This window comes from Schistocerca serialis, chromosome 3 (assembly GCF_023864345.2).
Source record: "Schistocerca serialis cubense isolate TAMUIC-IGC-003099 chromosome 3, iqSchSeri2.2, whole genome shotgun sequence".
Classification (NCBI taxonomy): domain Eukaryota; kingdom Metazoa; phylum Arthropoda; class Insecta; order Orthoptera; family Acrididae; genus Schistocerca; species Schistocerca serialis.
In genome coordinates, this window is record NC_064640.1 from 259786926 (window position 1) to 259812982 (window position 26057).

General features: G+C 39.1%; 1 protein-coding gene across 1 annotated transcript in view; it reads right to left on the reverse strand.

The window, feature by feature from the left end:
• Nucleotides 1–26057, reverse strand: part of LOC126470030 (dedicator of cytokinesis protein 3) — a 1043796-nt gene that overhangs the window by 141587 nt on the left and 876152 nt on the right. Inside the window, exons 8-13 of the mRNA XM_050097517.1 lie at nt 12821–12856; nt 12450–12595; nt 12260–12341; nt 11813–12131; nt 8313–8560; nt 3630–3792 (exon numbers count right to left, since the gene is read on the reverse strand). Coding sequence (XP_049953474.1) covers nt 3630–3792; nt 8313–8560; nt 11813–12131; nt 12260–12341; nt 12450–12595; nt 12821–12856 — 994 coding nt within the window. The remainder of the gene's footprint in view (nt 1–3629; nt 3793–8312; nt 8561–11812; nt 12132–12259; nt 12342–12449; nt 12596–12820; nt 12857–26057) is intronic.

A 26057-nucleotide genomic window follows, 5' to 3' on the forward strand; every position in this document is an offset into this window, starting at 1 on the left:
TATCTGATGAAAAGACTATGATGATAAAACTAAGAAAGATCAAGTACACATGGAGGCTTACCAGTAATCACTCTTCCCATGAACCATTTGTGACTGGAACAGGAAAAGGGTGAAGTAACAGTGGCGCACAAAGTATCCTCTGCCACCCACACTGCAGAGTATAGGTGTCAATGCAGAATGTATGTGTGTGTGAGGTTGACATATTATGTATGCATATTACTTACTACTTTTCACGAAGGATAACATGTGTTCTCAAACAAGATTTCAAAATATTAATTGACGGAGTTGTGCGACATAAACAAAAGTTGGTAGGCACATTTCTACATCTGAAAACTGGCGTCTATTCAAATTTTGTACCAACCACTTAAAAGTAGCTCTAGTAGTTTAGCAACTGTACATTATTGCTGGCAGTGATGGTCATGAGAATGTACAGTTGCAAGGAGATTGGGCTCAGGACAGCCATGTGGCACAACCGAGAGGGAAGACCATCGTGTTTGGCATGTGGCTCTGGTGCATCATACTCCACCTGCAGCAGCAGTTTGAGCAGCAGTTGGCACCACAGAGACACAATTAGCTGTTACAAATTGGTTACTTCAAGGACAGCTCAAAGACAGATGCCCTGTAGCATGCATTCCACTGACCCCAAACCACCACCATTTACGACTTCAGTGGTGTCAAGCAAAAGCTCTCTGGAGGGCAGGGTGGAGGTCGGTTGTATTTTCTGATGAAAGCTGGTTCTACCTTGGTGCCATTAATGGTCATGTGCTGGTTAGAAGAACCTGCAACAAACCTGTCTGTGTGCTACACACACTGGACCTAAACGTGGAGTTGTGGTCTGGGGTACAATTTCGTATGGCAGAAGGAGCACCCTCGTGGTTATCCCAGGCACACTGACTGTAAAACTGTGTGTCAATCTATTGATTTGACCTATTCTGCCATCATTCATGAACAGCATTCCTGGAGGTGTTCTCCAACAGGATAACAATCTCCCAAACATTGCTGTTGTAACCAAGCATGCTCTACAGAGTGTCGACATGTTGCCTGGGGCTTCTTGATCACCAGATCTACCACCAATCAAGAACATATGGGACATCATCAGATGACAATTCCAGTGTCATCCACAAATATCATTAACAGTCCCTGTATTCAATGACCAAGTGCTACAGGCCCCCAAACTGACATCTGACACCTGCTGAATGCAATCCATGAATCTTTGTATGCTTCATTCAACATTTTGGCAGTTACACTGGTTAATAACATACCAACATTTCACATTTGTAATGGTTTATCTCACCCTTATGGTTTATCTTGCCCTTACATTAACCTGTGATCTTGCAGTGACAATTACTTAAATATGTTACCTCGGCAAATATATTCCCAAAATTTCATTACTCTACATTAATAATTTTTGGATTTTGCGATTTTTTTTCTGTTGGTGTACAATGGGCAGATGTGTCAACCTCCCCACTTCTCTTTCCTCACCTTCAACATCCCATGAGTAGGAGTGCTCTGGTTGTCACTCTGCTGTACAGTACTTTGTGTTCAGGCAATAGGTAGCTGCAATGGAGAGCAGCGTGTGACAAAAAGGCAGTGCACAAAAAAGTTTAAAATCTGTGCTTCCAGAAGGTCATAACTGCATACTGTCAGAATTATGCCCCACATTTTCATGTGCGATTGATTGCTGGGACTGATACCTTGCAAATTTTCTTTTTTCTTCCTTAAATACGAGGACAAGTTGGTGACATTTCCTTGTAAGTGATAGTGGGAAAGCAGTGTACTAGAGATGTTCCTTGCTGTGCACCAGAAGACAAAAATGCCGTAACTGTTTACAGAAAACAACATGAAAAACTGCTTTGAGCAGCAGAGGGACCGAGTGCAGAAATATGGGGACTCAAACTCACCCTACTTTGAAGATAACTTCCACCAAATGCAAATATTTTGTAAGTACACAAATGTGCAACATGAGTCCTTTTGTGACAGACCACGCTTGACACGTCCTGACTGACTTCAAGAACTTCATTCATTCTAAATATCAAAATGCCTCTTACAAATTATGAATAAATTAAACTATATTTTTGTTTAATATACACATTTATACAAAATATGTACATATATTGTCTGCTGTATCACTTATTCACTGTCAAAGGAACTGATAAAATACTAATAATAAATATGTAACATTTTCCCATTCTAGAAGTTTAGGAAATTCTCAAAATGTTCTCTAATTCATTTAATGGATATATAAATGCTGTCTTTTCTATCATAAACTTTGTTTGGAGTGGCATGAGAATAAATTAGGGTCTCTGAATAATTTGATACAAAATTGAAAGGGCAATAGCACAATGATTTCATAGATCCTAGAACTCATCCAACCCCATCCAGTTTCCCATTATATAAAAATTATTTATATTTATGAGAAATAAGAAAGAAAATTTCACTGCTAAAGACATACCCACTGCCGCAATACATGATGCAAAAAAAGTTTCTTTGAGGTTTACAAGGGAAAGTGACTTAATAATGACACAATTTATGCAACAGGTAAAGAGTTCAGATAACATGGTCTCTAAAATGAGATCTTTGTGAGAATGTTTAATTAATTATAGTAACAAGAATTGTGTGACTATTGTAAAACTAATAAAACAGTGGAAAATAGGAGGTGGAATAACAACAATATGAAGAGGATATATGACTACTCACTAAGCAGAAGAGGCATTGTGTGGCAGAAAGGCCAACTGATAAAAGACTGCTAGATATTGGATTTAAAATCAGAGAAAAAATGCATGAAGTTTGATACAGTACATTATCATGAGCTACGTATCTTTCATATTAAGAGTGATGTGTTGTAGAGCAGCAGTATCATGTACTGTCTCCTGTAACATTGTAGAAGCTATGAGAAATCATGGGCATTCATCAGAGGACGGTGGCCATGTATGTGTGAGTTATCTGTATGTTAATATGTGTGTGTGGGTATTTTTTTTTGTCTAACTCTAATGAAGGGCTTAGGATAGTCTGATGGCTTATAATATTTAGCAGTCTTTTTCAATGTGTCAGTTTGTCATTTAGCACCTCCTCTATGTGGTGAGTAGCAAAAAAGGAAATGAGCGTGTGGCACTGTTGGCTGGGAGGCCCCCTCCGGGGAAGTTCGACCACCGAGTGCAAGTCTTATTTCAGTCAGTGCCACACTGGGCGACTTGCATGCCAGTGATTAGGACGAAATGATGATGAGGACAACACAACACCTAGTCCACGAACAGAGAAAATCTCCAACCCAGCCAGGAATCGAACCCCGGCCTGCTTTGTGGGAGGCAAGCACGTAACCACTCAGCTAAGCAGCAGTGGGTAGCAGTCTACCCTTTTCATATTGGACAAATAATATAAATATTTTAAGTCTGTAGCATAATTCATTACTTTTACTGACATAAATTATTCTGTTACAAAATTTAACTATGGCTTTTACAGTCACTTCATCAAAAATAAACAGCCTTGTTTGTTAAGTATTATATTTTTAGCTGTGGAAATGAAATGAGGTAAAATAAACTGTTTATATAAGGCATTCATGTGAAATTTATGTTTAAATACTGAAAGTTTAAGTTTCTTGATGATGGAAAATAATGTCTTGCTGCACTCACTTGAACAATGTCGATATTCCAACCGTACATGTGAACCATAAAATTTTTCAATTGGTACAGCCAGTCTGACTGTTTCTGACCAGGCAGGAGAGTTGTGATGATAAATAATCATCGAGTGATATTCACTACTTCCATCCATTCCTGAAGCACCCCACAGACAATTCTGCAAACAAAAATCAGAGAATAAAACCCTATTCTTCAGACTGTTTGCCCTACATATTTTATTGTGAAATAACACATCTGCCAAAACAGTAAAGCACAAAAATTGTGAGCCTGTCTACCAATGTTTATTAATCTATTGTTGCCATTATTTTGTGGTGTCCATTTGTAATAATATTTCATTCTGTGTTCACTTCACTGTTTCCAAGCTTCAGCAATGTCAATATTTATTTATTTATTTATTTTGATCCAACATCAACTAATTACAAAAAAGGCTTTTTTTTTGTTCCAGTCTTCTGGATAAGTCAGAGCCTTACTTACTAGGGTTACATATTATTGGCTGGCACTTTAATCTACACAACTTTTTCTAAATTTAGTTGAGAGAACAGAGTAACATATATGGACTATACATAACAAATTGTTATTACCATACTTAGATTAAGAAATCTACAGTTTGTGACATAGTATTCATATCTGACATTCAATTATTTACAGTTTGTGACACAGTCTAAGATCTGAGATTACATATATTTTTAGATTGATGATCTTCCCTCATACGAGTTTACTAAATCTAGAAACTCATCTATTAAATATACAGGATTGTTTAGGAGCCATAATTTTAATTTTGTTTTTAGTTTTGTAATGGGCAATTTGGAGATATTAGGATGGAAGCAATTCAGTAGTTTTATGCCTGCATAGTGAGGGCTTTTCTCATAGAGTGTTGTTCTATGAGAGATGATGTGGGGTCTCTCTCAACCTCTAGTGTTATGATCGTGTATTTCTTTATCAAGTGTTTTGTTACTGTTTACTGCCATAATGATTATCTTCAGCACATACAGGTTATGAACAGTTAGTATTTTAAATTCTTTAAACAAATTTCTGCAGGACTCCCTGGCAAATTTATTTCCCATAATTCTAAGTGCCTTCTTTTGTAAGATAAGTACACTTTTCATATTACCTTTACGGCTGGATCCCCATACTTCTATCCCATAGCTTAGATGGGATTCAAATAGTGCAAAATATATTTGCCTCAGAGTGGTGATGTTACAAAAAGGTGTCAGTTTTCTTAGGACATATATGGTAGTACTTAGCTTTTTGCAAATATCATTCACATGATCAGACCAGTTTAACTCTGCATCAAGTATCAGGCTAAGAGATTTGGTTTTCATGAGTTTTTTGCCTCCCAAGATCAAATTCAATATAGACAGATTTATTTGTGTTTACTTTTAGTTTTTCATTAAAATACTGCAGAATTAAGCCTGCTGCAGTATTGGATTCTACTTCGAGCTGTGAGTAGCTTGGATTGCAGCATATTAACATGGTATCATCTGCATGTAAGATAGCTGTTGCATGGTTTGTTATGGACTGAATATCATTAACATAAATAATAAAAAGAAGTGGTCCCAATATTGACTCCTGTGGAATACCAAAATTTATGTCAGTGGTGTTTGATTTGTATGCTCCCTCTGTAGTGCTAATAGACACAAACTGCTTCCTATTTGTCAAGTAGGACCTCATCAGATTATGGGCTGTGCCTCGAATGCCATAGTTCCACAGTTTGTCCAGCAATATGGTCATATCAACACAGTCAAATGCTTTTTGTAAGTCCAGAAAGATGCCACATACATGTTCTTTATTATCTATTGCTTGAGTGACACCTTTGATTAAGTTGGATGCTGCTGTAATAGTGGACGACCCCTTGACAAACCCATACTGCCCCTTAGAAATAACTTTTTTAGATACCAGGAAGTTCCAAATTCTTATGTATATTACTTTCTCAAAGATTTTGGATATTATTGGAAGAACAGAAATGGGTCGAAAGTTTTCTACTAGATTCCTGTTTCCTTTTTTAAAAATAGGCACAACTCGAGCAATTTTCAACTCATCTGGAAATAGACCATCTTCCATATGAGAGTTGATAACTGTTGATAAAGGTGATGCAATTTTATGTATACATTTCTTAAGAGTGTCCAGACTAAGACCATCATATCCTGCTGCATGGGAATTCTTTAAGCTACTCACTATTTTAATTATTTCTTCTTTACCTGTTGGCATCAAAAATATACTTCCTGACACTGGTGTTCCTCTGAATTTGTATTCATGATTTTTAAGCTGATTGTTTATGCTGGAGCCAACAGAGGCAAAGTAATTGTTAAATAGATCTGCTACCTTATTCTGATCAGTTTCTATTGTGCCGTTTATTAGTAAGCGATTTTCAGTTGTATGTTTCTCAGATTTACCTATTTCTCTATTTACTAGAGACCATGATGTTTTGGAGATATTATTTGAGCTCTGAATGACACTTTCAAAATGTTTCTGTTTTTCTGAAATTAGGAGATCTACATAGTATTTCTGATACTTTTTGAACTCTTCTTTTAATTTTTTATTGCTCAAGTCATCTAACATAGCATACTCATACCATCTTAGTTTTACTCTAGCCTCAGTGACTGAACTTGATATCCAGTTTCAGGTTACAGCATGTGACTGAATTCTCTTTTTTATCAAGGGGCAGGCTTGGTTAAGAATGTAGAATAGTACACTTGAGAATCTGCCATAATTATGAAGTGTCGTTAGAACATTTTCCAATCCACATTCCTTAGCATATTATTCAAATGAGTTATATTTTGGTCTGTATTCATCCTAATATATCTATAGCAACTGTGTGTAGGAACCTTTTTTATGTGCACACTTAGTTCTACTGCATGGTGGTCTGACAAAGCACTTATAATAACAGAAGATGTAAGATTGTAAAGACAAATACCAGTGATTATGTTATCTATTCCAGACTGGCATGTTTCAGTCTCCCTGGTTGCAGTGTTTATCAGGTATCTTACATTATATTCAAGCAGAGTATTCTTGAATTGTCTAGTGTGTAACTTATCTGCTAATACATTTATGTTGAAGTCTCCTATAATTACTAACTTGTTCAGGTGTGATATAAAAACATTCTCTATCATGTCACAAAATTTTGTTAAGAAAACTTTGAAGTTTCCACCTGGTGGTCTGTATAAACATATAACATAAATTTCATCATTTGGTACCTTTATACGTGCTGCACATAATTCAATTGTTCCTTCTAATGAATATTTACTTACATTTACAGAATTAAAATCAAATGTGCTTTTTACATACATTGACACACCCCCACCTTTGATAGTAGATCTGCAAAACTTATTAGCTAGTACCATGTTTAGAGGTTTAAAAAGTTCTAATTTGGCATCAGATAGCCAGGGTTCACTAATACCAAGCACATCAGGCATAGTTTCATTAACAAACACGTCTGATTGTTCATATTTCTTGCTCAAGCCCTGTACATTCTGGTGGATTATTTTAAAGTTGTAAATACCTTGTTGTATATTTCTCTGCTTTACCGATTTAAATAAGGTCATATCTCTATGTCTCTTGTGGGCTTTTACCAAATTCCGATGTAAATATTTGAATATTTGTGTATTAAAAAAAGTGAACTAAAAAAAAAAAAAGGCTTAACTTCCCCAAACAGGCCATGAAGGCCCCAACAGTACCGACCAAAATAAGTGAACAATTGACATGAAAGGAGTTACTGTATAGCTATTTGGATCATTGTATGAAAAGAACATACTGACATTAATTAAACTTGGATTTAAAATCGGAGGAAAAAATGCATGAAATTTGATACAGTGCATTATCATGAGCTATATATTTTTCATGTTAAGAGTGATGTACTGTAAAATAGCAGTATCATGTGCTATCTCCTGTAACATTGTAGAAGCTATGGGAAATCATGAACATTCATGAGATATTGTGACATGTAATATCATTCATATTTCTCGGAACTTGCTACACCATGAGTTACACTGGAACCACAGAGAGAACATTATACTTAAATGTGTAAATGTTCTGTAGATTAGTCAAATGAGAACAACACTGTTGTGGAGTAAAGTTCTAGAAAAAAATGTTATATGTACATGTATTGTCATGATCTGGAAGTGAAAAGAGTACTACTATATCATTTGGCAAAGCTGTTACAAAGATGGATAGTGAAAGCTTCTCCTTGTTTTGGTTGAAATGCTTTTGTTTACTATTATGGATTCAGTGTGATGACAGAGTAAATTGAAAATTTTACTTGCAAATACACCATATTTGTTAGACATATAGAGAAAGAAAAGACTTGAAAGCATGAAAAAACAAAATGTGCATGTGTCTAACATATGCAGACTTATGCCATGACAAACTGAGGCATCATTTCTAAACAGGAGAGGAAAGCTAAGAAAATGCTCTACAGTTGCTAGAAGTGGTTTGACCAAATGCATACAGAACATATTTGACTGTTTGAGAAACATCAAAACTTTGTGTTTACAGTAAAGGACAACAGTCATAGTACAAAACAACCAAATAAATACTATAAGGAAGTTTTGTTTCATTTCAGAAACAACTTGTCACTGAAATAACTATAGTTATAATACTTCCTTTCAGAAAATGACAAATTCATTATGAAACCATGAGCTATACTATTTTGTGTATACAGAACTTATAACACAAACTTACCTCAAGAATTTTGCCATCACTGTCAAGGAGAAGAATAGTTACTTCAATATTCTTTCCGGTAGATTTCCCACCGCGTTCAAATTCACCTCTGTCGAGAGTGAGATAGAGATCATTACGTACATCACCAGGCATTATGACATCAGAGAAACCTAATTTTTTGGTTATACATATATTTTTGAACAGAAGAGGGTTTTCTTCCCGTACCTGTGTTAATTCACCATGCAACATACGTAATGAAATTCCAATACCTGCAAAAACAATCTGAAATTATCTATGGAAATATAACCATTAAATTACTATATAAAAGGTAAAGACAGTTGAATACAGTTAGGGGTATACAAAGGGCAAAGATGAGCTTACAGGTAAACTGTGACATAATGTTATTTACATGTAAAGGAAATGTCCATAAATGTATCAAGATTTATTTCACAGTAAATACATAACATAAAACTGTGTTCTCCATACTGAAAACCAAGGAGATCATGGAGTTCAGTACACTCTTGATACAAAGACAGCAAGATAGCTGAACTCTTTACTTTTATTAGAAAAGTCTAATTTTTTCAATCAAATGTGTTGCTAATTGTTCTTGTAAGTTGGAGTCCACCAAAAATGCATACTCTCTAACAAAGAGAAATTAGCTTCTTTTGAGACTATCAGAGTATCACCAAAGGGCAATACAAGACGAAATGCATTTCTTTCACACCACAGATCACACAAAAATCCTTCTATGGAATCCTATGGAAATGCTCGACTAATGAACCCTGGCATTATTGTGGCGCAGCTTTCTGAGTATGCAAACCAAATAGTTGTTGTTTTGGTTAGTAACATACTTAGTTATGTACAAGCAGAGGTAAGTATTTACAAACTGGTAAAAAATGGCCACCAGTAAAAATGTATGTTTTGGCTTGGAGCATACTTAGCAATGAACAAGCAGTGGTTTTATAAAACTGAACAGTTGAAGAATGGTCACCAAATATTATGTACAGGTAGTAATTTGTTTTTTTGTGCCTAAAATGTAGCAGCAGCAATCATTCACTAACAAATATGTAAAATTTAGAAGTAAAACATAAGAAACAAATTAGAGGCTAATAGAAGAGTGAATATTTGTTTCAGGATGCCAAGAATTAAAAAGCAGTATGGGTAAGCATTAATATAGACTTGAGATGTATGAGCAACATGACACTCTCACCAATATGGGCACTATAAAAGTTTGTCCTTCATCATGATAAGTACCTCAACAATTAAGGCAATTACATAGAAACTTTCTGGAATGAATGAGCTGGAATTTACATTACATGAACCATTTCCATAGATACCAAGGAGAGAAGTCCCTGATGCAAGATAGGAAATCAAAGGTGCAGATTCATTCAAGTGTAATAATGTTAATACTGCCAGTTATTAACTATTATAATATAAAAGATTGAATAAGATTTTCTTTATCGCCAAAAACACTGTAATAAAAGCTCATTTTGTTATATATTTGTTTTAAGAATGCATGTACACTGTCTAGTCACATTAATGTGGCCACCTATCAAAAGCTTGAGTAACACTCTTTAGCAGTTTGGACAACTGTGAGATGTGCAGGAAAAGAGTCAGTAAGGTTCTGGAAGATACTGACAGTGATGTGGAACCATGCCAACTCCAGCACCATGGCCAGCTGCAAGAAGTTTCTCAGTTGAGGATTCATGGCACGAACTGCCTGACTGAGATGGTGCCATAGATTCTCAATTGGATTTAAAACCACAGAGTTTGGTGGCCAGGAGAGTATGGTAAACTCATCCTGGTGCTCTTTGAAACACACTTGCACACTGCAAGTTGTGTGGAATGTTGCATTGCCCTGCAGGTGTATGTCATCATGTTGAGGAGAAACAAACTGCATGTAGGGCTGGACATGGTCCCCAAGGATAGATGCATAATTGTGTTGATCCATTGTGCCTTACAGAATGACAAGATCACCCAGGGAAGGCCACAAAAACATCCCCCAAACCATAACATGCCCTCCTCCAACCTGGACCCTTTGCTTTCAGACATTTCACATCATACATGCCAATGGCCATCTGTCCGATGGAGCATAAAACAGGATTCATCTGAAAACAGCACTTGCTGCCACTCAATGGATGTCCAGTTGTGGTACAGGTGTGCAGATTACAGCCTTCATTGCCAAAGAACAGTAGTCAGCATGGTTGCCTGAATCAGGCACCTGCTGTGGAAGCTCACACACAGCAATGTTCACTGAACAGTCATCAAGGAGACACTGTTGGCAGCCCCTTGGTTCATCTGGGCATTCAATTATTGAACAGTTGCACATCTATTCACCTACATACATCTCTTCAGCTGTAGTTTACCCCTGTCATCTATGGCCTGTCGTGCACCACAGTTTCCTTGGCACTGGTTTTGGATAGAACCATTTTTCCATGGATGGTGAATGGAAGGAAGAGAGAGAGAGAGAGAGAGAGACAGGCAGAGAATGGGGGGAGATGGAGGGAGAGAGAATACCAGAATTTCCTTTCTAAACTGGCCTTATATTTCATTAGACACTATTACAAATATCAGAAGAATGGAATTGATTGCAAATATGCTAGTAAGATATCTGGTACATTAATTATTTTTTCAAGGTGTGACTTTTTTTATTTCAGTTCTGTGTCACTGCTAAAAAAAAAGGATGACATAGTCAAATGAAGAAATCTGGCCCATTAGTGTTTCTTATGCATCCATATTAACAGTTAGTGTATAATGTGTCTTATAATCACAGGCCAAAATGATCTGTTATCAGTTTCCAACTCAGTTTTATGAAAAGTTGAGTAGAACTGGCTAGCAAGTCTAATAATAGCAGGTAAATCAAGCTTTATTAAGTAGCACTGATCTTTCGATGAATGTCAAAAGTGAGTGCTAAGAAATGTTAGTAAAAATTGAAAATATTGTGGAGGTTGCAAGAATTACTAAATCAGTAGTACAAGTCTGTGCTCATGTTACAAGGTGTCATGAGATCATTAATGAGTTCATGCAACTATTTCAAGTGTATCAATGCAGATGTCTAAGCCAAATATTTTATTCCCAAATGAAAATAACAGAAGAATATGCAAACACTGGGGTACTAACTTACACATGCAAAAAAACCAATCCAAAACATTAAGCACCTTTCACTTTTCTTTCATTAAATTTAAATCTATTAAACTAACTGAAGTGCCATATACATGAAATTTATAGCCCATTTTTCCTGTATTGAAACACACTTTCATCAAGGCTTTCACTGAACATGTGCTTTTTATTCAGAAGTGTAAATATATGAAAGTGTCACTAAATCTTGGTGATTTGTAACCAAAGTAATCACAGCTATCTGAAATGTGTTGAATTCCATAAATACTACAAAACCAAACATATGCACTCACAGATTTTTATAGGCCTACAGAATAACAGACAGAGACATAAAAATAGCTATGATGGAAGTGATGCGGGCACCTTTAACTAACTCAGTAATTAAATTTAAAATGATCACTAACCATAGTTTGGCTGCCCAGGAAGTATATTATATTTGCCTGATTGTTTTTTAATAATTAGTTCATGCAGTTGATGGAAGTCCTTCTCATCACCCTGAAATACTTTAAATGTAAATTCTCGTTCATCATTGGCAGGTTCCTTGCTCTGTAGAATTTCAGTAATAGGTAATACAGCACAGCCATGAGGTCGTCGAAAAAGCTGGTGAGGTGGTATCGCATGAGTGGAAACTTTCTTTGATGATTCTGAATAAATCATACGACCCACTCTCATAACATGTGCCACAAGGTACAAATCTCGATTGAGATCAGCATTTCCAAGATCCTGAAAGTATTTTAATTTAAATTAATATCACAGGTAGAATTAAAAAAACAACTTTGCTAAGATGTGACAGTTGACATTTTACTATGATATAAAATTGACAGCATATAGATTATTTTTTGGTTGCTTACCGTAAATATGGTGCAGTTACTGTGAAGCTTTTCCACATAATTTGAAAAGCCCTCCTTCGAAATTTTCACCAGGAATCTTTCACTGAAAAAATGAATGTGTCTTCTTTTGATTGCTGTCTTGCATAATTACAATATTCCATTTTTACTTAATTTACAACACAAAAATGTTATATGGAAGGTCTTACACTACCTGATATATTTAGCTTTCTTTGTATCATACAATGAAAAGTAAACTTCTGTATCTTCTCCTATATGGTGGCCAAAATCTCTCATGCAAAAATACAGATGGTGTGTAAGGACCTTCTGTGTCTCTCTTCTCTTCATTGTACCCCTTGCCTATATAAAGAAATAAAAATGTGAATGCTGTGTGATGCACACAATCTCTCTCTCTCTCTCTCTCTCTCTCTCTCTCTCTCTCTCACACACACACACACACACACACACACACTTAATGCACCTTGCAGCCTAAATATAAAGCTTTGTCATTTTATTACTGACACAAATTTTAACAGTTTCAACATTATTGAAGAAGCATATTTCTATGGATTACTTGTTACTCACTGATGCTCCTTGGGAGTTCTCAGAGCTCAAGACATGCTAAAAAAAAGGAAAAACAATTGTATTAGAAAAAATATTAGTTACAGGCATCCAAAACATTTAAATTTCAGCAGGTGTATAGCAGAACATCTTGGGAAGGTTAGTAGCAACAGGACACATGTAATGTGTGTGTAATGGGAAACATGGATAAATAAAGATGTAGATTATCCTCAATATGCTTGTTAAGAGTCACTTCTTTTATGTACATCATGTCTGCTCTGTGTGAAAAAAGGTGATAGCATGGGAGGAAAGACTACACAAAAATGTTTGTTCACCATGGACAAGCATATCTCAGTTGTGTCTGTAACATATTTCCTTGTGTCTTTAAAGACAGAGAAAAGCAAACTGTTTTGTAAAGCTCCTTGTGGTGGCATATTATTATTATTATTTCATTTTGGGTACTTGTAGACATAGTTGCTTCAACCTGATTGTTTTTTGAGCTTTAGCTTGCACCCAGTATTCTTGTATTCATTGTTTTAGTGTCTCATTCCTTTCTGCAATTCATGTCTTCCCAATTTTCAACATTGGCTGTTACTGAAAACTGTGGTGTGTTTCACATCTATTTTTTTTTGTCTTCATCTGTGATCCCCACTTCTTGAAGATCTCATTCATCTGCAGCGAACCAGTGACCCTTAGTTCTTTTGTCCAGAAAATAGGTCAAACTCGGCTTTGTTATTCTATTCCAGCACATGTGTGTTATGTTTCCACAGAAGCAGTCCTCTTTTTCCACAAAGTGTCTGTCAGCTTTTTCACAAGCAAGTAGATTTTGTTATTAAGCTGCCTTCTGTACTCACCATCTGCTCTATTGGGTCTATGATCTGATCAAATTACTGCATAATAGTGCCTCAGCTTGATGTTAAATGACAGAGATCATTTACTGCAAACACCTGAAATACATTTAGCCAGCTGTTAAGCCACTTCCATTTTATTGACCATAGCTATGGATGCTCTGTCAAGTTCAGTACTATCCAATCCCCTAGCTACTTAAAATTTTCTCCTCATCTAATTTTTGCCTGCTCTGCATTTAGCTGTCTAGGCACTGTATTTATGTTAGTAATAAATTCTATTTTTGCAAAGGAGATCAGAATGCTCACCTTAATCGAATGTGCTAGCAGGTCATTGATTTGTTTTGTGGCTGTGTCTATGAGACCACAATATCATCTGGAAAATAAGTTGGTCAACTCCTTGTGTAATACAAGACCTGATTTCAAAATCATCTAATTATTATAATTATAAATGTCACCTCGTGACACATGGACCTCGCTGTGGTGCCTGTACAGTGCAGGTAGCCATACTCTAGGTGCAGCCATATTGGAGTTGTATCTGTGGAGACTCCAGACTGACATAATGGTCCTGAAGAGGGGCAGCAGAAATTTAAGCAGTCATGTGGGCAACAGTTTGGATGATAGACTGGTCTGAACTTGTGTAACTTTATGCTTTGTTGGCACTGAAAACAGCTGTAAGCAAAGGGAAACTATAGGCATTATATTTCCCATGGGCATGAAGCTTCACTGTATGGTTTGATGAATATGGCATCATCTTGGATAAAATATTACAGAGGTGAAATAGTACTCCATTCAGATCTCTGGGTGGGGACTAATCATGTGGATGCCATCATCGGGAAAAACAAAACTAGTGTTCTATGGGTTGGAACATGCAATGTTATATACCTTAATTGGTTAGGTGGGCTGCAGAATTTTAAAGACAAAATGGCTAGGTTGAAAGCAGCTACAGTGGGAATTTGTGATTTGCAGTGGTGGGATGAACAGGACCACTGGTAAAGTGAGTACAGCATTGTAAATTCAAAATCAAATACAGGTAATGCAGGAGTAGCTCTAATAATGAATAAGAGAACAGGAATGAGGGTAAGCTACAATGAACAGTATAGCAAATGAATTGTCATAGTCAAAATTGATAGAAGTCTCACCACAGTGGTTAAGAGTACATATGCTGATTAACTCCGTAGGTGATGAAGAGATTGTAAGAATGTATGATGAGATGAAATAAGTTATTCAGAATGTTACAGGAGATGAACTCTTAACTGTGATGGGAGGCTGGAATTCGACTAAAGAAAAATGGAAGAGAATGAAAAATAGCAGGAGAACATGAACTGATAGAAAGGAATGAAAAAAGAAGCCACCTGCATGGAGCATAACTTTAAAAAAAAAAAAAAAAAAGAGAGAGAGAGCTAGAGGCACCATTAGGTTTCAGATTAATTTTATAATGGCAAGACAGAGATTTCAAAACTAGATTTTCAAATTGAAAAACATTTTTGAGGACAGATTTGAATACCGCCCACAGTTAATTGGTAATAAACTGCATATTAAAACTGAAGAAATTGCAGAAAGTTAGGAAATTAAGGCAGTGGGATCTATTTAAGTTGAAAGAACTAGAGGCTGGTGAGAGTTTCAAAGGGAGAAGTGTGTAACTATTGACTGAAACAGGGGAAAGGAAGATAGCAGAAGTCAAATGGGTATCTGTGAGAGATGGTATAGTAAAGATAGCAGAATAACAACTAAAAGAACAAGGCTCAGTACAAAACCTTGGATAGCACACAATATATTGAATTTAATTCGTGAAAACAGAAAATATAAAAGTAAAAGAGCCAAAGAAATACACATACTTTAAGAGTGACACTGACAGAAAGTGCAAAAAGGTAAAACAGAAACAGCTTGAGAATAAATGCAAGGCTGTGGAATACGTTACTATGGGAAAGATTGATTCCACAGATAGTACATTTAAAAAACTTTTGAGAAAAGTAAAGCAGCTGTATGAATATCTGTGTAATGTAATGTAATGTAATGTAAAGAGCTCAAATGGAAAGCCAGCACTAAGCAATGAAGGGAAGGCTGAAAGATGAATGGAATTTACAGAATGGTTATACAAAGGAACCAGATTTGAAGATGATATTATTGAAGGGAAGAGGAAAGGAGTAATGGAGGGAAGTGTAAGAGATAAAATTTGTTTTTTTCTCCTCCTACAGGCCAAAGTTACCCAGAAAGGGCCAATAACACCACAGCAAACGGACTTTTCTGGTATATCATACCTAGTACAGCTGAATATAAAGCATATTTAATGGAAGGTCCGAATTCAGTTCATTTACTCTGTTCAACCTGGGTCTGTGCCAGCCAAAGATGCAGCAATGCTCCACCATACTTGAACAATAAACATGTACTGGGTGTCACACCTAAGAGTCGTCAGGCGGATATTTCTAATTTCGTTTTTGCAATACGAAGCTGGAGTCAGCAGAAACAAATACTGCTCATCACTTCTTTAATGTGAAACCCAATGTTGACGAAAAGTCACAATTTGTTTCCTGTTACAAGTAAAATTGTTTTTAAAGCAGAATTTAACGTGGCCAGTTAATAGAGCGGTCCAAAATTAATCTAGTGCGATGATCTGTTTAGCAAAGTATATTAACAAATGGTTCTAATGGCTCTGAGCACTATGGGACTTAACATCTGAGGTCATCAGTCCCCTAGAACTTAGAACTACTTAAACCTAACTAACCTAAGGACATCACACACATCCCTGCCCGAGGAAGGATTCGAACCTGCGACCGTAGCGGTCGTGCAGTTCCAGACTGAAGTGTCTAGAACCGCTCGGTCACTGCGGCTGGCGTATATTAACAAATACAGTAAAACATGAAAAAACCTGTACTCCAATATTGACTGAGCACCAGTGTTGCACAGTGTTAGAGGCCAGGACGGAGCCGTCAATGTTGGAGTACGGTTCTGCCATATCAATAAAACGAATATCGCACAGAACTAGTTTGGGGCCACTCTATCGAATGGGTACATAAAATTCCTCTTTAAAAATCATTTTTCTCAACCAAAAAAAAAAGAAAAAAAAGTCCAAATGGCTCTGAACACAATGGGACTAAACATCTGAGGTCATCAGTTCCCTAGAACTTAGAACTACTTAAACCTAACTAACCTAAGGACATCGCACACATCCATGCCCGAGGCAGGATTCGACCCTGCGACCGCAGCGGTCGCGCGGTTCCGGACTGAAGCGCCTAGAAACGGTCGGTCACAGAGGCCGGAAATCATTTTGCTTGAAACGCGAAACAAACCGATGCTTTCCATCAACAATGGGCGTCGCATGAAAGACGTTAGGAGCATTATTTGTTTAGCCTCACACGAGCTACACACTGCAAAAAGAAGCTGCAAACATCTGACAAAACACCAGAGCGAACGCGCCTGATGGCTCTTAGGAGGGGCATCCTATATAGTTTCACGTGAAAAAAGACAAAGATAGGAAGTAGAAATCACTCAGGGTCCTGGCAAGGATTTCCACACTGGCTTGCTAACGCCCAGAAACCGAGCAATGTTTTCTGTTGCATTACAACGCCTTTCATTTGCGTCATGTGTAAGAGAAACGAGCCTCTGACAGTGGGAAACAAAGAATGGCAAAGCTTCGCACTCCCGCCTCATGACTTTATTCGCTGGCCATCAATATCTCAATGAGAGTGCCACAATCGCTGACCTTGAAAGTCACGTCAACAGCCGTTTATTGCGCACATGTGTTCAATGAGTTTGCCAAACATGGGCTTGAGCTTTTACGATTACTTTGCAGGAAACGCCAATCGTTACTGAATAGCAAACGAACCCCATCTCCTAAGTCGCCAGTAACATCCACATAGTACCGGTGATGAAAATACCGATATTTCTGCAAAAGCCTTCAGCGATCGTGGTTACAGATTCGGGTGTTCCGTAAATTAGCGAATTTTTAAATACTACTGGACGTATTCCAGTTATGACCACAGGCCTAATTTCTAACAAAGCCTGAATTATAAGTCACTGAACTCGCATTCGGGAGGTCAGCGGTTCAGATGTCCGTCCGGCGGTCCAGATCTCTGTTTTCTGTGGTTCCCCTAAATCGCTTAAGTCGAATGCTGGGATGATTCCTCTGAACTGATTTTCTTTGTCATCCGTCTCCTCTCCGAACTATGCTCCGTCTATAATGAGCCCGTCATCGACGCGACGTTAAATCCTAAACTTCCTTCCTTTCCTTCATCCAAATTTTACCGTATTATTCTTTCTAAACTCGCCGTTTTCATCCATTCATAGTGACAAACAATGGCCCTTATCTGTTGTCTACCTTCTTGCTCATATTCTTACTGGAATTTCACTGTTCTTTTGTATTTAATGTTAATACGCTCTCAAAACAAGTCATGAAACATGCTTGCCTGTTGTCATCCAGGCAGGTTTACTTTTACAAACATCTAGAAGTTATACTGTCAGCACACAAATATTTTTGTCAAACCACCTCGTCACACTTTTGACGTTGACTAAGCTTCATTACTAGGTCCTGAAGGTCTGTTGTATATATACGTCACCAGTCGAAAAATAAATAGCGAGGCCTCTAATTCAGGTTCACTGCGTGCGTTATTTGACACTTCTGTACTAAATGATAAAATTATATTTTTACTTTTTTCCAATGAATATAGTCATCATCAGTGTACATTTCTTTTGTTTCTTGTGTGTTTGTTTTTCCTTGACAATCATGTAAAAGGACAACGGTATGGTTAAATGTTCAAGATGTTCAAATGTGTGTGAAATCTTATGGGACTTAACTGCTAAGGTCATCAGTCCCTAAGCTTACACACTACTTAACCTAAATTATCCTAAGGACAAACACACACACCCATGCCCGAGGGAGGACCCGAACCTCCGCCGGGACCAGCCTATGGTTAAATACTCATCACATTTTTACGTAGTGAAATATTGAAATCAATTACGGTTTCTTAAACTGGAGGATGAGATTAATAAACATTACAGATACACATTACAGAAACTTAAGTCATCCTTTACTATTTACAATATATCCTGCCACGGCTGGGGTAACTTTTCAATTCCGCGACTGTAGAAATCACGTGGCTTTTAGACGAAAAACTCGTAGAGCCACGTTCGGAGTTGCTCATATGTTTGGGCTCAACGATTTCCCTCTTTACTTTACGCTAGCATAAAGACACCATTTCTTGTCATCAGTAACGATGCAGGACAGGAATGGTCGTCGTTGTTCACGAGCCAGTCGATGACGAGTAAGCAGATATGCACATATGACTACCCGCTGATTTTTTGTGATTCTGGCTTTGAGCATGTGGTACCCATACACCCGAGTTTTGAACCTTCCCCATTGCATGCAAATGTCGCACGATGGCGAATCACAGTTCATCATAATTGCCAGTTCTCGTGTACACTGATATTGATCATTGTGGATTAATGCGTTTAAACGATATTCACCAAACCCTCAATAATGTCAAAAAGATCTTCCTTAAAACGGGAAAACCATCTTCTTGCCGTGCTCTGTCCAGTGGCATTAACCCTACAAACGATGCAAATGATTGCGGCTGCCACTGCTGCTGTAACTCCTCTATTGAAGTCAAACAGAAAAATATGTCGAAGAAGTTCCGATTTCTTCAATTGGCGCTCCGTTTTCTAGCATCAACAGCTCCACGCACTATTTCAAAATGACAATATGTAAACACAAATAGTAACGGTGAACTATAAATAAAAATGACAATCGATAAATAAACCCATAGCATCCTGAATACCAACATGCAAAATAATACTTCTACGGGCGTTTTATATCTCATAAAAAAATGAATAAAGAAACACCGGCTGGATCACAACTATTTATTACTGCCCACCGGTTTCAATCTGCGCCGCAGATCATCTAAGGCTGGTGCAGTAATAAGGGAATAACAATAAAGACTCACAAAAAACTAAAAAAATTCCTCCCTCCCAAACAGGTCATGAAGGTCCACCGATACCGACCGGTCGCCGTGTCATCCTCATACCATAGGCGTCGCTGGATGCGGATGTGGAGGGGCTTGTGGTCAGTTCACCCCTCTCCCGGCCGTATGTCTGTTTCCGAGACCGGAGCCGCTACTTCTCAATCAAGTAGCTCCTCAGTTGGCCTCACAAGGGCTGAATGCATCCCGCTTGCCAACAGCACTCAGCAGACCGGATGGTCACCCATCCAAGTGCTAGCCCAGCGCGAAAGCGTTTAACTTCGGTATTCTGACGGGAACCGGTGTTACCACTGCGGCAAGGCCGGTGGCAATAAAGACTTATCAAAGAGTGAAATTACAATACTGCCGTCAGAGCCTGTGGAAATAGCGTCAAAACACTAGGAACTCCACATACCTGGCGCAATAGAGGGCAGTTTGTCAACAGTAGCGTAAAATTAAGGTAAAATGCAACGAATTTGATGGGAAAAAGTCATAGGCTGGTACATTAAAATGCCGTAAAAGCGATTCTTCCGTTACAAAAAATATATATAACAAAATAATTAATGAAAATTATGAATTAAGAGAAGTTACTGAAATACATCCCAGTATGTATGATGCGTTGTACGCAATAACAGATAAAATACAAGTGTAATAAACAACCTCGCATCAGCGTACACTCCGCTGCAGAGTGAAAATCTCATCCTGGAAACATCCCCCAAGCTGTGGCTAAGCCATGTCTCTGCAATATCCTTTCTTCCAGTAGTGTTAGTTCTGCAAGGTTCGCAGAAGAACTTCTGTGAAGTTTGGAAGGTAGGGGATGAGGCACTGGCAGAATTGAAGCTGTGCGCACGGGTCGTGAGTCATGCTTCGGTAGCTCAGATGGTAAAGCACTTGTCCGTGAAAGGCAAAGGTCCCGAGTTCGAGTCTCGGTCTAGGTGTTGTGGACTGAGTGTTGTGTTATCTTCGTCATCATTTCATCCTCATCACCGGCGCGCAAGTCGCCCAATGTGGCGTCGAATGAAATAAGACTTGCACTTGGCGGCTGAACTTCCCCGAATAGTGACCTCCCGGCCAACGATACCATACGCTCATTTAATTTTTTTGTTCACTATGTACCTTCCTGAGAAGAAAAGGGACATTAAATGGTCTAAAAGCGTTGCTGAAATCTGCTGATATATCACGGTTTCAGCTCGTGATGCTATGTTTAAGCAGCAATGGAGATGAACCTGCACTTTTGCAGTAGACTTCAGCCCGATACTGTGCGCAGTTACCGACGTTTCTCGAAAATGTTCACTGTGTATTGTGACGTGGTTTATATCACTATACTTCACTTTTCTCACGGTATTGAATACCGACAAATAGGTACTTTGTCCCATTAAAGACAATCATCTTTGCTTTGATATGCTGGTGTCTCAATAAACTAGTGGCACTTGCAAAACCCTTGTTTACGTATACCGAACCGTTTAAGAAATTTTGGGGTGCTCACTGAAATAACAGAAGCCATGAGATAGCGGTATTCACGTATACAGATGGCGGTATAAAGGTATACACAAGATATAAAAGCGCAGTGTATTGGCAAAGCTGTCATTTGTACTCAGGTGATTCTTGTGAAAAGACTTCCAACGTGATTATGATCGCACGACGGGAACAGACAAACTTTGAATGCGGAATTGTAGTTGGAGATAGACACATGGGACATTCCATTTCGTATTCGTTGGGAAATTCAATATCCCGAGTTGTACAGTGTCAAGACTGTGCCGAGAATACAAAATTTCAGGCATTACCTCTCACAAAAGGTTTCAGATAGATTATATAATGGTAAGACAGAGATTTAGGAACCAGATTTTAAATTGTAAGACATTTCCAGGGGCAGATGTGGACTCTGACCACAATCTATTGGTTATGAACTGTAGATTAAAAGTGAAGAAACTGCAAAAAGGTGGGAATTTAAGGAGATGGGACCTGGGTAAACTGAAAGAACCAGAGGTTGTACAGAGTTTCAGGGAGAGCATAAGGGAACAATTGACAGGAATGGAGGAAAGAAATACACTAGAAGAAGAATGGGTAGCTTTGAGGAATGAAATAGTGAAGGCAGCAGAGGATCAAGTAGGTAAAAAGACGAGGGCTTGTAGAAATCCTTGGGTAACAGAAGAGATACTGAATTTAATTTATGAAAGGAGAAAATACAAAAATTCAGCAAGCGAAGCAGGCAAAAAGGAATACAAACGTCTCAAAAATGAGATCGACAAGAAGTGCAAAATGGCTAAGCAGGGATGGCTAGAGGACAAATGTAAGGATGTAGAGGCTTATCTCATGAGGGGTAAGATAGATACTGCCTACAGGAAAATTAAAGAGACCTTTGGAGAAAAGAGAACCACTTGCATGAATATCAAGAGCTCAGATGGAAACCCAGTTCTAAGCTAAAAAGGGAAAGCAGAAAGGTGGAAGGAGTATATAAAGGGTCTATACAGGGGCAATGTTCTTGGTGACAATAGTATGGAAATGGAAGACGAGGTAGATGAAGATGAAATGGAAGATATGATACTGCGTGAAGAGTTTGACAGAGCACTGAAAGACCTAAATCGAAACAAGGCCCCGGAAGTAGACATCATTCCATTAGAACTACTGACAGCCTTGGGAGAGCCAGTCCTGACAAAACTCTACCAGCTGGTGCGCAAGATGTATGAGACTGGTGAAATTCCGTCAGACTTCAAGAAGAATATAATAATTCCAATTCCAAAGAAAGCAGCTGATGACAGATGTGAAAATTACCGAAGTATCAGTTTAATAAGTCACAGGTGCAAAATTCTAACGCGAATTCTTTACAGACGAATGGAAAAATTGGTAGAAGCCGACCTCAAGGAAGATCAGTTTGGATTCCGTAGAAATGTTGGAACACGTGAGGCAATACTAACCTTCGACTTATCTTAGAAGAAAGATTAAGGAAAGGCAAACCTACGTTTCCAGTATTTGTAGCCTTAGAGAAAGCTTTTGACAATGTTGACTGGAATACTCTCTTTCAGATTCTAAAGGTGGCACGGGTAAAATACAGGGAGCGAAAGGCTATTTACAATTTGTACGGAAAGCAGATGGCAGTTATAAGAGTCGAGGGACATGAAAGGGAAGCAGTGGTTGGGAAGGGAGTGAGACAGGGTTGTAGCCTCTCCCCGTTGCTATTCAATCTGTATATTGAGTAAGCAGTAAAGGAAACGATAGAAAAGTTCGGAGTAGATATTAAAATCCATGGAGAAGAAATAAAAACTTTGAGGTTCGCCGATGACATTGTAATTCTGTCAGAGACAGCAAAGGACTTGGAAGAGCAGTTGAACGGAATGGACAGTATCTTGAAAGGAGGGTATAAGATGAACATCAACAAAAGCAAAACGAGGATAATGGAATGTAGTCGAATTAAGTGGGGTGATGCTGCGGGAATTAGATTAGGAAATGAGACATTTAAAGTAGTAAAGGAGTTTTGCTATTTATGGAGCAAAATAACTGATGATGGTCGAAGTAGAGAGGATATAAAATGTAGACTGGCAATGGAAGGAAAGCGTTTCTGAAGAAGAGAAATTTCTTAACATCCAGTATTGATTTAAGTGTCAGGAAGTCTTTTCTGAAAGTATTTGTATGGAATGTAGCCATGTATGGAAGTGAAACATGGACGGTAAATAGTTTAGACAAGAAGAGAATAGAAGCTTTCCAAATGTGGTGCTACAGAAGAATGCTGAAGATTAGATGGGTAGATCACATAACTAATGAGGAGGTATTGAATAGAATTGGGGAGAAGAGGTGTTTGTGGCACAACTTAACTAGAAGAAGGGATTGGTTGGTAGGACATGTTCTGAGGCATCAAGGGATCACCAATTTAGTACTGGAGGGCAGCGTGGAGGGTAAAAATCGTAGAGGGAGACCGAGAGATGAATACACTAAGCAGATTCAGAAGGATGTAGGCTGCAGTAGATACTGGGAGATGAAGAGGCTTGCACAGGATAGAGTAGCATGGAGAGCTCCATCAAACCAGTCTCAGGACTGAAGACCACAACAACAACACCTCTCACCACAACGCAGTGGCCGACGGCCTTCTCTTAACGACCGAGAGCAGAGATGTTTACGTAGAGCTATCAGTGCTAACTGACAAGAAACACTGCGTGAAATAACCGGAGAAATCAATGTGGGACGTACGAGGAACGTATCCGTTAGGACTGAGCGGCGAAATTTGGCGTTAATGGGCTGTGGCAACAGACGACCGACGCGAGAGCACGACATCGCCTGCGGCGCCTCTTCTGGGCTCGTAATCATATCAGTTGTACCTTAGAAGACTGGAAAACCGTGGCCTGGTCAGATTAGCCCCGATTTCAATTGGTAAAAGCTGATGGTAGGATTCGAATTCTGGAGCAGACGCCATGAACCCACTGGACACAAGCTGTCAACAAGGCACTGCACAGACTGGAAATGATTCCATAATGGTGTGATCTGTGGGTCTTTGTTTAAGTGAAATGCACTGGTTCCTCTGGTGGAAATGGTTATGTTCGGCTACTTAGAGACCATTCGCAGCTATTTAGCCGCGCGGGATTAGCCGAGCGGTCTCGGGCGCTGCAGTCATGAACTGTGTGGCTGGTCCCGGCGGAGGTTCGAGTCCTCCCTCGGGCATGGGCGTGTGTTTTCGTTCTTAGGATAATTTAGGTTAAGTAATGTGTAAGCTTAGGGACTGATGACCTTAGCAGTTAAGTCCCGTAAGACTTCACACACATTTTTGCAGCTATTTATGGACTTCATGTTGCCAAACAACGATGGCGGGCCACAGTCGTTCGCGACTGGTTTGAAGACGATTCTGGACAATTCCAGCAAATGGTTTGGCCACCCAGATCGCCCGACATGAATCTCACCGAACATTTATGGAACGTAATCGAGTGGTCAGTTCATGCACAAAACCCTGTCTCAGCAACGTTTTCGCAATTATGGACGCTTATAGAGGCAGCATGGCTCAATATTTCTGCAGGAGACTTCCAACGACTTATGAGTCCATGCCACGTCAAGTTGCTTCACTGTGTCGAGCAAAAGGAGGTCCGAGACGATATTAGGACGTATCCCATGACTTTTGTTACCTCAGTATACACTACTGGCCATTAAAATTGCTACACCACGAAGATGACGTGCTACAGACGCGAAATTTAACCGACAGGAAGAAGATGCTGTGATATGCAAATGATTAGCTTTTCAGAGCTTTCACACAAGGTTGGCGCCGGTGGCGACATTTACAACGTGCTGACATGAGGAAAGTTTCCAACCGATTTCTCATACAAAAACAGCAGTTGACCGGCGTTGCCTGCTGAAACGTTGTTGTGATACCTCGTCTAAGGAGGAGAAATGCGGACCATCACGTTTCCGACTTTGATAAAGGTCGCTTTGTAGCCTATCGCGATTGCGGTTTATCGTATCGTGACATTGCTGCTCGCGTTGGTCGAGATCCAATGACTGTTAGCAGAATATGGAATCGGTGGGTTCAGGAGGGTAATACGGAATGCCGTGCTGGATCCCAACGGCCTCGTATCACCAGCAGTCGAGATGACAGGCATCTTATCCACATGGCTGTAAGGGATCGTGCAGCCACGTCTCGATCCCTGAGTCAACAGATGGGGACGTTTGCAAGACAACAACCATCTGCACGAATAGTTCGATGACGTTTGCAGCAGCATGGACTATCAGCTCGGAGACCATGGCTGCGGTTACCCTTGACGCTGCATCAGAGACAGGAGCGCCTGCGATGGTGTACTCGACGACGAACCTGGGTGCACGAATGGCAAAACGTCATTTTTTCGGATGAATCCAGGCTCTGTTTACAGCGTCATGATGGTCGCATCCGTGTTTAGCGACATCGCGGTGAACGCACATTGGAGGCGTGTATTCGTCATCGCCATACTGGCGTATCACCCGGCGTGATGGTATGAGGTGCCATTGGTTACACGTCTCGGTCACCTCTTGTTAGCATTGACGACACTTTGAACAGTGGACGTTACGTATCAGCTGTGTTACGACCCGTGGCTCTACTCTTCATTCGATCCCTGCGAAACCCTACATTTTAGCAGGATGATGCACGACCGCATGTTGCAGGTCCTGTACGGGCCTTTCTGGATACAGAAAATGTTCGACTGCTGCCCTGGGCAGCACATTCTCCGGATCTCTCACCAACTGAAAACGTCTGGTCAATGGTGGCCGAGCAACTGGCTCGTCACAATACGCCAGTCACTCCTCTTGATGAACTGTGGTATCGTGCTGAAGCTGCATGGGCAGCTGTACCTGTACACGCCATCCAAGCTCTGTCTGCCTCAATGCCCAGGCGTATAAAGGCCGTTATTACGGCCAGAGGTGGTTGTACTGGGTACTGATTTCTCAGGATCTATGCACCTAAATTGCGTGAAAATGTAATCACATGTCAGTTCTAGTATAATATATTTGCCCAAT